General features: G+C 51.5%; 1 protein-coding gene across 7 annotated transcripts in view; it reads left to right on the top strand.

Moving 5' to 3' along the window:
* Positions 1–12,358, top strand: part of PARP6 (poly(ADP-ribose) polymerase family member 6) — a 46,198-nt gene that overhangs the window by 15,098 nt on the left and 18,742 nt on the right. For 5 of the 7 annotated variants that reach the window (XR_016439339.1, XM_090029109.1, XM_090029108.1 and 2 more), the window contains exons 3-9: positions 1,901–1,978; positions 2,715–2,809; positions 8,106–8,166; positions 9,015–9,105; positions 9,405–9,471; positions 10,457–10,606; positions 11,376–11,553. Coding sequence is in view for 6 of the 7 variants with exons in the window: in XM_090029109.1 (XP_089885235.1) it covers positions 1,901–1,978; positions 2,715–2,809; positions 8,106–8,166; positions 9,015–9,105; positions 9,405–9,471; positions 10,457–10,606; positions 11,376–11,553 (720 nt within the window). In the remaining variant the exon portion in view is untranslated. The remainder of the gene's footprint in view (positions 1–1,900; positions 1,979–2,714; positions 2,810–8,105; positions 8,167–9,014; positions 9,106–9,404; positions 9,472–10,456; positions 10,607–11,375; positions 11,554–12,358) is intronic. The other 2 variants (XM_090029111.1, XM_090029110.1) reach the window with 1 other exon arrangement.

Raw genomic sequence — 12,358 nt, 5'->3', positions numbered from 1 at the left:
TAGTTTCTTTAGCAGAGACCTGCGCCAGCTCCTTGTAAAATGTAGTTTGTGCCTGGCTTGGTCTGGCTCATGTCTGATGCATCCAGACACCCCCAAAGGGTGTTTTTTCCCCACAAGAATTTTTCTCTGCTTGTTTTTGCTACTTTAAAAGATAAAGTTTGTTTTTTCTGCTTTTCAGCATCTGATGGAGTGAATTTCAGCCTACAAAAGCTTGTGCTCATTTATATACCTTATTTAGTTAGTCTATAAAGGTGCATATCTACCCTGCCTTCTGACTAGCACAGCTTACTACCTCTTTCCTTCTTTTGCCAAAAAGACTCCATGGAGGACTAGTGGGTTTCTGATAACCCAGACAGCAAGCAATATTTTCAAATGCACATAGGTGGCTTAGAAGTCTCATTACTTTTCACTTTGGGTCCTAAGGGACTTAAGTGCTTTTGAAAATCTTATGTATCAGGGTTCATTTTCAAGCAGAGGTGGTCAGAGGAGCATTTGTCTGATCAAATAAGATGCTTGCTCCTTATGTCCAGCAGACCAATTGCATCAAAGGAAACTAAAAATACATCAAATGTTTCCCTAGAGCCAGTCTTCCATCGAGTGAGCTCGGTAGCTGCCAGTGACCTGGGTGCTAACCCCAACAGTAGTGAATGGAGAGCCTGGTGTCTATGGGACAATTTACAATGGATCAGGAGGTGACAGCAAAGTGTAAAAACTAGAACAGCACAAGATTAATGCGTGTTCAGTTACATGAAATTAGGAGCAAATGCCTGGTATATAAATGTGGGGGCAGAGGGCTTAGTTAGCACTGATTACATTTGAGTTATCAAATGTCAGTACACAAGGGGGAAAAAATGCTCTTTTTGTTAAAGGTTCAGTATCTCCTTGTAGTTAATCTAATCATGTCTCTGATTCCTACATGTATGAACTCCAGCCTGAGGACATATCTGATACTGCTAAGGCAAAACTAAGGAAAGCTCCTTTTCTCTCTTTATGGAAAACAAGGCATGTTTCCACAAGCCTTTCTTCATCTGGGTGCTTCCTTGACTGGACATGTGTTTACTGGGGAAGCACGAATGTGGCAGCGTAATGAATTCTGTAGGTCTTCTCCTGCCTTTGGCACTGGCTCTGCTTGCTTTTGTCCCTTAAGTGTGCAAGCCAGATCACTGTTGAACAAGTCCCAGAGCTTGCTTGGAAGAAGGGTCCAGTGGTCAGACCACCAAATTCATAGATTTCATAGACATTAGGGCTGGAAGGGATCTTGCAAGATCATTGGGTCCAGCTCTTCCCAAAGGGCAGGCAGTCAGCAGGGGTCAAATGATCCCAGCAGGATAGGCATCCAAGTATTTCTTAAAGGAAACCAGCGTAGGTGCCTGCACCACCTCTGGGGGAAGTCTATTTCAGGCCCTGGGGACTCGGACAGTAAAGAAGTTTTTCCTTATGTCCAGCCTAAAACGGTCTTCCAAGAGTTTGTGACTGTTGGACCTAGTCTTCCCATGGAGTGCCCTGGTGAACAGTCATTCTCCCAGTTCCCGGTGCACACCCCTTATGTACTTATAGGCTGCCACCAAGTCACTCCTAAGCCTATGCTTCTCCAGGCTGAAGAGTGCCATGTCTTTCAGCCTCTCCTTGTAAGGCTTGCCCTCTTGTCCTCTAACCATTCGCATGAGGCAGAGGATAAATGGTGAGGCACTTGGAGAAACTGGCAACAAAGGCCACACAGACATGGTGATGAAGGCACATGCTTGGGTCCCCTCTGCACAGTCCTTGCCCATGCTAAACTCTTCTAGTCTGAGTTGCTTCTTTGATGGCTGCTATGCCAAACTGAGTACAGCTGAAGTGACTCTAGGCCCTGCTGCTTCTTCTGTGCCTTGTCAATTCTAATACTGGCCCCTTCTTTCAGGACATCAAAGGCCAGTACTGGACGGATGATGATTCGGATGGGGACAATGAATCTGAAGAATTCCTGTATGGAGTCCAGGTAAGGAGGCATGTGCTTATCTCCCAACGCACATCCACAGCTGACACCTCCTTGGCCCAAAGACTCTGGCTGGCATGAGGTTTAGTACTGTGTCTGTCAGGATAGTGCATGGAGAGCTCTGGTCTGAGCCTGGGAGAGGCACTGGATGGTAACAGCACAGTGATTTCCAAGAGCAGTAGTGGGAAGGGCATGGTCCATCAGTCCACTTTGCTCTTGAAACTGTGCTAACATGTGCCTGAATCAGGACAGAGCCCTGGAAACAATGCTGGGAGGAGCTGGAGAGCTCTGGGGGAAGATGCTCTCTACTTAGATCTCTTCCCAAGCGTTTCAGTAGCATCTCAGCATCCCCTGCTGGGCCCTCAGCCCTGGCTGCTCCACTAACAGGGCACATGGCAGTATTCTTCCTTTCTCTCACCCTCTGTTCCAATGATGCTGGTACCTGTGAGAAATTAGTCTCATGGTGTTGCTGAGAGGTAGGTGCTGGGGTGCCCCTCAGGTCAGACAACCTCTCCCATTGCCATCTGATCCTGCCCTCTGCTATCCAAGCTCCAGGCCTCAGCAGATGCACCTTGGTCCCGCTCTGCAGCCCCTACCATTACTGTCCCAGTCCCTGGCTTCGCCTGAGGGCAAGTATCTGGGAAAGGCCTGGCTGAGCCCCCCTTTTGCTGGCTGCAGCCACTGCTGGCTGTGGGTGCACATTCCCCTCCCATCACCAGCCTGGGTGCTGTGCTTGCAGGGGACATGTGCGGCAGACCTGTACCGACACCCGCAGCTGGATGCCGACATTGAGGCCGTGAAGGAGATCTACAGCGAGAACTCGGTGTCTGTCAGGTGGGTATTGCCGCCTCCTGCCTCCTGGACTTCCCGAGCTGGCTGCTTCTCTCATTCCTGTGCTGTTGGCTGCTCTGAGAGTGCACAGATTAGAGGTGGCCAGCAGGGGACAGTTTATATGCTCCGAGGTGCACATCTCTGCATCTCATAGTAGTTCTGCAGCAGTGCAGGGTATCGGTGCAGCATTGTTAGGAGCAGGGAGAGGTCTGGGTTGTGTTTGGATCGCACTTTGTCTGGGCTGCTAAGGTCTGGGGTGAGGTGCCAGCCCCTCTCTGCCTAGAAGGAAGAGAGTCACAGATGGGAGGTATTCCTTTTCTGTGGGTCCAGTAGACAGACTGGGGACACAGGGATCTTCAGAAAGTGTGGCTGCTGCTGGAGATGTGTCATGCACTGTCCCCACCAAGCAGCAGGTCTGGGCTGTGAAAACTGGTCTCCTGGGTGCGCTGGAAAAACATCTGTGGGGCTGACTGGAAACTGCAGTGGACAGGCAGAGCTGTGCCAGGGAAGGCCTCTCTGCCTATAAGCTGATCTAGGATTTTGAAAAGTGGTGCGCAGATGATACGGGACAATATCACATGTAACACAGCACATATATTTTCCAGCTAAAGAGAAACTATATGCTTTACTAATATGCTAGGAGGCTAGCATGATATTATTTAGTTTAGGATCAAAGGAAAAATAAACAAGTATTGGAATGTGCACTAATTTGCTGGATTATATATATGAAGTTAAACAAAACACAACACACTAGGCAAAAGATAGCCCAAATTGTCAAAAGATATTACCTCATTAGTCCTGCAGTCATTACAGTTAAATGTACATCTCTTATTCAGATTCATAAAACAAAATCTAGTCTTGAGCACCTTGAGGCTACCTCCAAAACTTCACTGTCAGTCACATTCCCATCTGAGTTATTCTTGCCACACCTGCATTAAGGTTTTAGCTAGAGCCAAAAACCGTCTGCAGAGCTGTGAAATAGAAGAGAGACAGTACCAAGGTTGGATAACAGATAGCAAAATTGAAGAAGAAAGGATAGTTTGAATAGTGGAACATCAAAGACCATTGAAAAGGAGAGAGGGTCATTAACACCTATGGAGTGGAGAGAGATTAGCAGGAATCAGGGAAGGGATAAAAAACCAGTTGATTCTCAGAACAGCCTGAATAGAAATGCTGCTGCCTCTCTCAGGTAGGTAGTTTTAAATTTTGGGTGAAGGAGGAATCAGAGGGCACACAACTGCACCACTGCACCTACCTTGGACCTGCCCCTGCCTCTGCCTTTCAGGAAGCTCCAGCAGATGTACTTCATGTCAGGGGAAGGGCAGTGGCCAGGGGAGATGGGGACAGCTACATTTTACCAGGAGCAGAGTCTGTCTGTTAGCATAGTCACAGTCCCTCCAGAGAGCTTTCCCCAGTAATGGGGAGGCAGGGTTTGGGTCAGGTCTCCTCCTCTCCTGTTAGCTTATCCAGAGCCTGTGACTGCAGCAGAGGTGTCCAGCTGTAAATGAGGGCCTGCAGCTCATCCTCACAGGCTACCCTGGTGCATGGGCTTGGGGAGAGGAGGCTGGTTTGATCTCCACTGGGTGCTGTGAACCCCTGCCCAGCTCAGCTGTAGATCCACAGTGTGGTCTACTCTGTGCAAGGGGTCTGAATCACCATCACTTGCCCTGCACGATGTCAGTCTTGTCCTCGTGGATCCATTGTTCTCAGGACTCAGGGGTCTGCCCCAGCAGGAGATCAAAGTGTAGCACCATCCCTGAGAGGAGCACATACCTTCTATGAGAAACCTGTTTGGTCTGAGCAAACAGTTACTTCAGAATAGAAGCAGACAGATGCCACAAACACCATTGCAATTTTACCTCTGATTTTTTTCCTGGAGCGATTCTACAGTTCAACTTACACAGCTGTAGTGGTTTATATCAATGGTTTTCAACCTTTTTAGACTCAGGGCACTCCTCTATAGATTTGAGGCGCCCTTCATTCATATTTGACTACAGAAAAAATAGAACAATCACAATTCTTCTGTTGCAAAGAACTCGGAGAGACCACAACAAGCCAGAAAGTTTTCAACATTATGGATTCCTATTTGAAATCTCTGGGTGTATCTTGTGAATCATGTTTCACCTAACAGTCCTAACATTGTGCAGCACCCCACAGACCCTTTGAAAGACTTTCAAGGCACCCCAGGATGTCATGGGATCCTGGCTGAGAATCACTGGTTTACATTGTCTGTCTGCTCCTTGTTTACAGCCTTTACTGAAGTGCAGGCTGGTTACACTGATATAAACAGGTCATCTGTCCAAACCCCAAGGGTCTCTGTGCTCTGCAATCCAGAGGTGAGGCTGCATATTGTGTAGACTCAAGTACCAGTAGCAGGATAACTGTGACAGACACTGAGCACTTAGCTTGGGCAGGAACAATGTTTCCAGCCCTGCTGTGGGTGTTTCACAGCCCTGCTGTGATGTTTCCAACTCATTGTTCCAGGGCAGGAATGATGTTTCCTGCCCTGCTGTGATTAGCCTGTTAGTCAGCTCCTAAGCTTGCTAGGTTAAAACAATCCTGAGTGTATTGACTTGATCTGCAGTCAGACCTCTGGACTGTGCTAGAGACATATCCAATGCACGATCAAGGCAAGGCCAGGTCTACTGGGCTTGGGATACAGGAGACTTTTTCTGATGCTCTGTGAAGGACTAAGACAGTGTTGATCCCCCGTTTCCAGCTGATGAAGTATCCTGAGGTGCAGGAACCCGAAGGATCTGACAGCAGACATGAGCCCAGGGAGAGGGGGAACAGCCCAAGCCCTGCTCTGCTGTTATTACAATAAGTTCGTCGTTCCCCACCTGCCTAAATATAGCTGCAGCGAAAGAGCAGCAGGATCTTATTCAGCATCTTTGTAAATCAGAAGCAGCCCATAAAGGACATAAGGGGAGAGTGGAAAGAGGGAACATATTTGTGAGGAATTGTGGGCAGCCCAGGGCATGCCAACTACTCTTCTGCCTTGTGAAGTAGAAACATCAGTCAGCTACGGCGGGTGGAAACTTCATGCCCTGGACAGTTTTAGCATCTGCAGTTGGAAAGAGGCAAACAGTTTTTACCACAGGACCCGGGCGCATGGAGTTGCAGCTGGTAGATCCTCATACATGCCACTGCTCTGGGCAAGAGGCCCAGGCCAGGTTTCATCCCAGGCTTGCAGGCTTACTTGTAGGGCAAGGGATACTTCTCCCCTGAGTGAGAAGGAGCTGAAGATGGCAATGAGTGTACCGTGATTTTAGCAGTGGCAGGGCCCAGAGCCCCCCTCCCGCCCTGCCCAAAACAGTCCAGACCTGAGAGCTGTGTTGTGCTATGCTCTGTATGGGGTTACAGCATGGAGGCAGACATTACTCCCAACTCAGGCACAAGGTTACTCCAGAGGGTAGGCTAATCCAACCTCCCTGATGTGTTAGGGAGGGCAGGGAGAAGGCCCCAGTCTTTTGTCACTGAATCCCATGGGCACAGACTCCTGTTCAATCCCTCCCTTTCATCCACCTTTTCCCTGGCCTGGTGGACAGTGGAGCACTGCAACTGCAAGACATGCAGCTTTGCCCCAGGGGATTCTGGGTGCTTTGGACGGGGCCATACATACCCCATAACAGGTAGAAAGAAGGAGCCCATACACCTGCCTACTCTGGGCAGGGCTGGCCAGAAAGGCTCTATTACCACTCTGTAACAAGTGGGCATCCCAGGGCTGGTCTAAACCTGGGCCCACCCACTTGTCTTGGGGCCAGCCGCCTGCCTCCTTGCCTGCCAAGCCTTGATGTTAATCAGGCGGGAGGCTGCCCATTTATCTGCCCTGATGACAAAGGCCTATGTATACGACTCTGACCTCCTCTTATCATATCCCATGCCTCGCTGATGTTTCCTCCAGCTAGCTAGCACTGGGTTTTCTCTTCACACACACAGTCTTGGTGCTGCAACCTCCCCCCCCCCACAATCTTGGGGCTCCGAGCCCAGTCCCCAAGCCCTCCCTGGGCAACCTCCTTATCCCTGGCCCTGGGCACTTTCTTAATAGCTCCCCAAGGCTCAAGGCCCCACCCCCATGGAGTTTCACACTGGCTCCTATATCCACACTGAGGATTATGCAGCCTCAGACCTCCACTGCAAAGTCCGGGAACTGCCACGGGTCCCTCCACCGACCTCAGTACTCTCAGTGAGTCTGGGCTCCCCCTGCTCGATCTCACCTACCAGAGATGTGGGGCTGGGTTTAGAAGGCCCCATACTTGCTTTCACCAGGGTGGTAACTGGCCTGGCATTTATGGGGAACTGTTCCACCATGGACAGTCCCACCAGGCCACCCATCCCCAGCAGGGCACAGTTTTCTGTCATACCCAGGAGCATGGGGCCTCCTCGTGCCCATAGCCCTAGCCCTTACTTCCAAGGATGTTGTTCCTTCAGCTGCAGCAGCAAATTGCTGCCTCTTTGCAGTTCAGGGATCAGCTCTTATAGAGCACAGATGGGCCCTGCTTCCAATCAGGCTACTCTGCCTAATTGGCATTGCAGGCAGCTGCAAGCTGCCTAGCTGCCGCTCAGGCCCCTGCTAGTAACAGAGCACCCTGTGCTCTGTTACACACTCCCATTGTTGGTTGGTTGTTTTGCACTAGCAGCTACAAGCACTGGTCAAGGACCTGTTGGTGCAAGGCTCATTGGTGCAAGGCACTGTATAAACACGGGACAGAGAGACAGTCTTTTCCGCCAGGATTTCATGCTGCTGGATTCAAGCTGGTCTCCAGCTCAGGGTGCAGATTTGGCTATTGTTATGTGCAAGGGCATGCTACACTTTTCCCACATGCCGAATCAGTTTTGTCTGTCTCATAAGCTACTGTAGTGTAATGCTGGTGGCACTGTTGTGTGCATGGGAGGCTGTGGATTGTCCGATGCATAAAGGGCACTGCTGTGCATGTGATGTGGTGGGGGTGCATGATGTGGGAACATGGTGTGTGTGCAGCATGGTGGCTGAGGTGTGTGACATGGGGACTGTGATGTGGGTGTGCTGTGGGAACACTGTTTTTTGTGTTACATGGGTTGCTGAGGGTTGTAAGTGACCTGTGGGTGAATGACAGAGCTACTATGTGTGCTTTGGGTAGTTCTGTGCCCACCCACTGCATTAATTATGGGTTTGTGTGATACCTGTAACTAGACAAAGGCTACTGAATCTGCCCACCAGGCCTAGGATGATGGGAAGAACCTTATAGAAATTCTTTGTGCGATGGTGATGACTCCATATATCCAACCCCCCTTACACCTATTGTGTGTCTCTTTGCAGAGAATATGGGACCATTGATGATGTGGACATTGACCTCCATGTTAATATCAGCTTCCTGGATGTGAGTAGTCCTGGAGATTTCCATGGGTGCATTGTGCAGGGCCCTCTCTGTTTGCAAGCTCTTCAGTGTCCTGGCTTCCAGTGGTTGATAGCAAGATGCAGAGCCCTCCTACAAAGCTATCCTGTACACCCTCAGAAAGCCAGTCTTCCCTGGGTTTGCAGTAAGATCTCAGATTTCAATGTCATAGTTGTGTGGCTTTTCTAGATACACCTGTTCCCTGGCTTCACTACATCTGGATGAAAACATCCATAGTTTCCAGAGAATTTATGCATTCAGAAATTACAAATGCACTCATTGCTTCACTATTGTCATTAATGGGCCAGGTCCAGGGGACTCTACTCATTCCTTACTCCGTGAGTCCAGGGACTGAGTAATTGTTGACTAGGGACATTTCTGACTTCTGTTGCCTGAGGAGAGTCCCGGAAGAGGGTCACCACACATGGAGATGGAGGTGGATGAGCCATTTGCTGCCCCTGTCTATAGTCAGGGTGTTGCTGTGAACCTGGGAGTCACTCTACACTTTGGGAATCCCAGGGATAGGGGAGAGCACCCTTTTGGGCAGTCAGACTGTAGCAGCAGTGGGACTAGGATGTGCCTCAGCACACTGGGAAAGTGGTTGACCCCACAGGTAGCAGTCAGAGACAGGCGTCAATGCTGTCTCCAGTCTTCTGTCACTCCCTAATGCTTCTGCAGGGTGAACACCCCAACAAGAGCAGCAGGTGATCAGTACTTATCAGTATCAGGCTCTTGGTCTGTTGCTGTCTGGTGAATGGTGCGAGGGAAGCTGGGCCCTGGATATCTCTGCTGTCCCATAGCAAGTGGCGATGATGCTCTGATTCTCTCTGCAGGAGGAGGTGTCGACCGCCTGGAAGGTCCTACGGACCGAGCCCATCATCTTGAGGCTGCGGTTCTCACTCTCCCAGTACCTAGATGGACCCGGTGAGTGCAAACACAGGCTGGGGGAGGGCTGCAGTAGGCCAGCCATGTTTACCTTGCTCAGAATCACCTCAAGGAGTTGATGGGAAATGTAGCCTCACCTTGGGACCTTCCAGCCCTTCTGTTAGGGCTGGGAGGTTCCTGGGATTAGGTTTCTTGGGGCAGGAGCCCCACAGTGGAAACTCTGTGCCCCCACCCCTTCTATTTCACTTGCACTTAAACAGGCGAGGGCAATGGGGAGCGATCTATGGAAACGGCAGGCAGCTTGAGACCAATGCCTGCTGCTTCTGCTCTCTCTGCAGAACCGTCCATCGAGGTTTTCCAGCCATCCAATAAGGAGGGGTTTGGATTGGGTCTTCAGCTGAAAAAGTAAGGACTTGGAGATCAACACTGTAAAATGCATTGCACTCAGGGTGGGAGCTAAGAGCCTGTTAGTGCAGAGGGGTGGGCTCAAGGCAGGGCTTGGGCTCTGCTTCATCTATGTTTATTGGACTGCCAGGACCAGGACCACCATCCTGCCTTGAGGAACCAGAGACTAAAATGATAAGGGGCTTCATTTTGAGGAAATGTCATTCCTTGCTGGCTCCCTGAGGCTCAAAAATCCAGTGGGAAACACAGCCCTGGGTGCACACCCCCAAGACACTGGTTCTGTTTGAATTCCCATGGGACCTAACTGCTCAGTTGTGGGCTGGGGCAGCATCATGTGCTGCGGTCCTGTGCTGCAGTCAGAGTCTGGTCATGGGACTTGCTGGCATGGGGGACTGGTAAGGGATGTGGCACTTTCCACCCCAAGGCCAAAGCCAGCCAAAGCTGAATGGAACCAGGTGAAGTGGGGCATGATCGCTGGATGCCCAGCTCCCAAGGCAGCTGGCGCTGGCTGGCATCCTTGGTAGAGAACTCAGCGAAGGAGACCAAGGCCTGGATGACCCGGACCTCCTCCTCACCCGGAGCTCCCCTTGGGCCTTGCCTCCCTCATTGTTTTGCCAATGCACCTCCATCCTGACCTGCCATGTCCTCTGCTGTTGGACTCTTGGACCTCCCCTGAGCAGAAGCCTACTCCATACCAAGCACGCTAGGCCTGGCTGTTGCCTGCATAGCCCTATATATGCGTAGTAGGCTTTACAAAGCCCCACTCATGGGCCACGCAATGCAGAAAATCTCACAAGAAACATTCAGGCCCTTTGAGTTTTGTGGGAGTCCATCAGGAATCAGACAAGGCCTCCACATAGCCTTCAGAGCTGGCATTTGTCTGGGTCCAGCCTCACAGAGTGGATCAGTCTTTGGGTGCCTTTATGATTTTTCCTTTGGTCCTGGCAGTGACTGACCGGGTTTCCGTGTTTGCCTTCCCCCCCAGGATCCTGGGAATGTTCACTTCCCAGCAATGGAAACACCTCAGCAACGATTTCCTGAAGACCCAGCAGGAGAAGCGGCACAGCTGGTTCAAGTCAAGCGGCACCATCAAGAAATTCCGAGCAGGGCTCAGCATCTTCTCCCCCATCCCCAAGTAAGGCTGCCCCAGGCACTTCCACTCAGGCAGTGGCCTCCAGGGCACAACTCTGTCTTCAGGCTGGCTCTCTCTTTCCTTTGAACTGGGTTTTCTGCTAGTGCTCCCAGACTTGCACTTCCCCCTCTCTCTACTTTCCCTCCCTCCCTGCTCCCCCCAGCCCCTCTCCCCTGTCTCCATCACTACTTCCCACTTGTGCTGTGAGAGCTGTGGGGCTGGGGTGCCCCTGCCCCATACTGCGTGAGTCCCCTCATTTGCTGCTCAGAGACTCATTGGTTCTCTTGGATGTCCTGCCTTTTCCTTCCAAGAGCTTCAATATCCTCACCAGCATGGGTCCTCTTCCTACTGTGTAGTTTGGCTACAGATCACCTGTGCGCTCCTAGCTGTAAAGTGGGCAAGGACTCTGTGAAGCCATGTGGGACCTTCACGGGGTGGGTGGTGCTGTATCAGGGCTGTGTCTGGTGCTGCCCCTCTTGGGACCAGGTCCAGCCTCAGGTTTCCTTTGCACCCGCTGGGCTGTGCTGATACACCGGGTCCAGTGAATGATGGACATTGCTCAGTCCTCCCCACCTTTGTGGAGTGGGGCCTGCTGTTCTTCTTCCTGAGGGGATTGTGGGGCACTCTGCAGTGGCTTTCCTTAACCCTGTGCCAGGTGGCCATGTGGTGATAGCTCTGGCCCTCTAGGCAACTTGGGGCCAGCCCCAGGCTCAGCCGTCAGCTACGGGTGGGAGGCTCTGTGGTGGCACTTATGGTTCCCTCTGCCTCCCAGGTCTCCCAGCTTCCCCGTCATCCAGGACTCTATGCTGAAGGGCAAGCTGGGGGTGCCAGAGCTCCGGGTCAATCGCCTCATGAACCGTTCCATCTCCTGCACCATGAAGAACCCCAAGGTGGAGGTGTTTGGCTACCCACCCAGCACCCAGGCAGGTGTCGCCCCATTCAGCATCCTGGTGGGTTTCCTCTCCATCCCCCTTGGCTCTGGGTGCACTTTGCACTCACTGCTCTTTGAACATGCTTCTCCAGGGTGTCCTCCCACTATTTCCCAGGCATTTGGAGGGGTGTCCCCTCTCCAGGTACCCTGGTGGCCTCCCCTCCCCATGGCATCATATCTCTGCAGCACACACTGTGCCTTGCTGAAGGGTTGGTGAATCCCATCTTGGCTGGGAGACTGTGTCTTGTAACAGCTTGACCAGATCTGGGGGTCAATAAGACTGAGGTCAGCCTGGCTTGGCCTGGCAGTAATGTTGCATTGAGTGCCTGGCCATTTCCTTCAGCCTAGAAGATGGTGCTGAGGTCTGCTGTCCTTCTGGGGATCTGGGGCTGCATCCAGAGCAGGATGATGGGTATTTTGCCTACACGGTGCCCCGTGGGAGCATGAATGGGCCAAATCACCTTGCTGTCATTAGTAGAGCACTGAGGCGCTGAGTTGGAGATTGAATGCACCCTCTCTCTGGGGCCTGGCTGGACTGGGAACTCAGCCACAGTAATACACTGGGCTCTTCAGTCTAAGCCTCCTTCTTGAGCTAGTTCTTGCTCCCTCCTAGCCTTGATCTCTCATTATTCTTCCCAAGGAAGCCACTCTTGGCACCCTGATATTGAGGTGGGGAGTCGACCAGCTGCTTCTGCCACAACATGGCAGCCTGTTGGCAGCCTGGTGCATGGTTTGAACACCTGCCAGCAGTGTGAGAGGGCAGAAGAGTCCTGCCTGCCCTGGCATGGATGCTCAGTGCAGATTTCAGCCATGCAAATGGCCCT

The sequence above is a fragment of the Crocodylus siamensis genome, chromosome 15, assembly GCF_052110815.1.
Source record: "Crocodylus siamensis isolate JL-2025a chromosome 15, ASM5211081v1, whole genome shotgun sequence".
Lineage (NCBI taxonomy): Eukaryota > Metazoa > Chordata > Crocodylia > Crocodylidae > Crocodylus > Crocodylus siamensis.
This window is presented reverse-complemented; position numbering and strand designations above follow the sequence as displayed.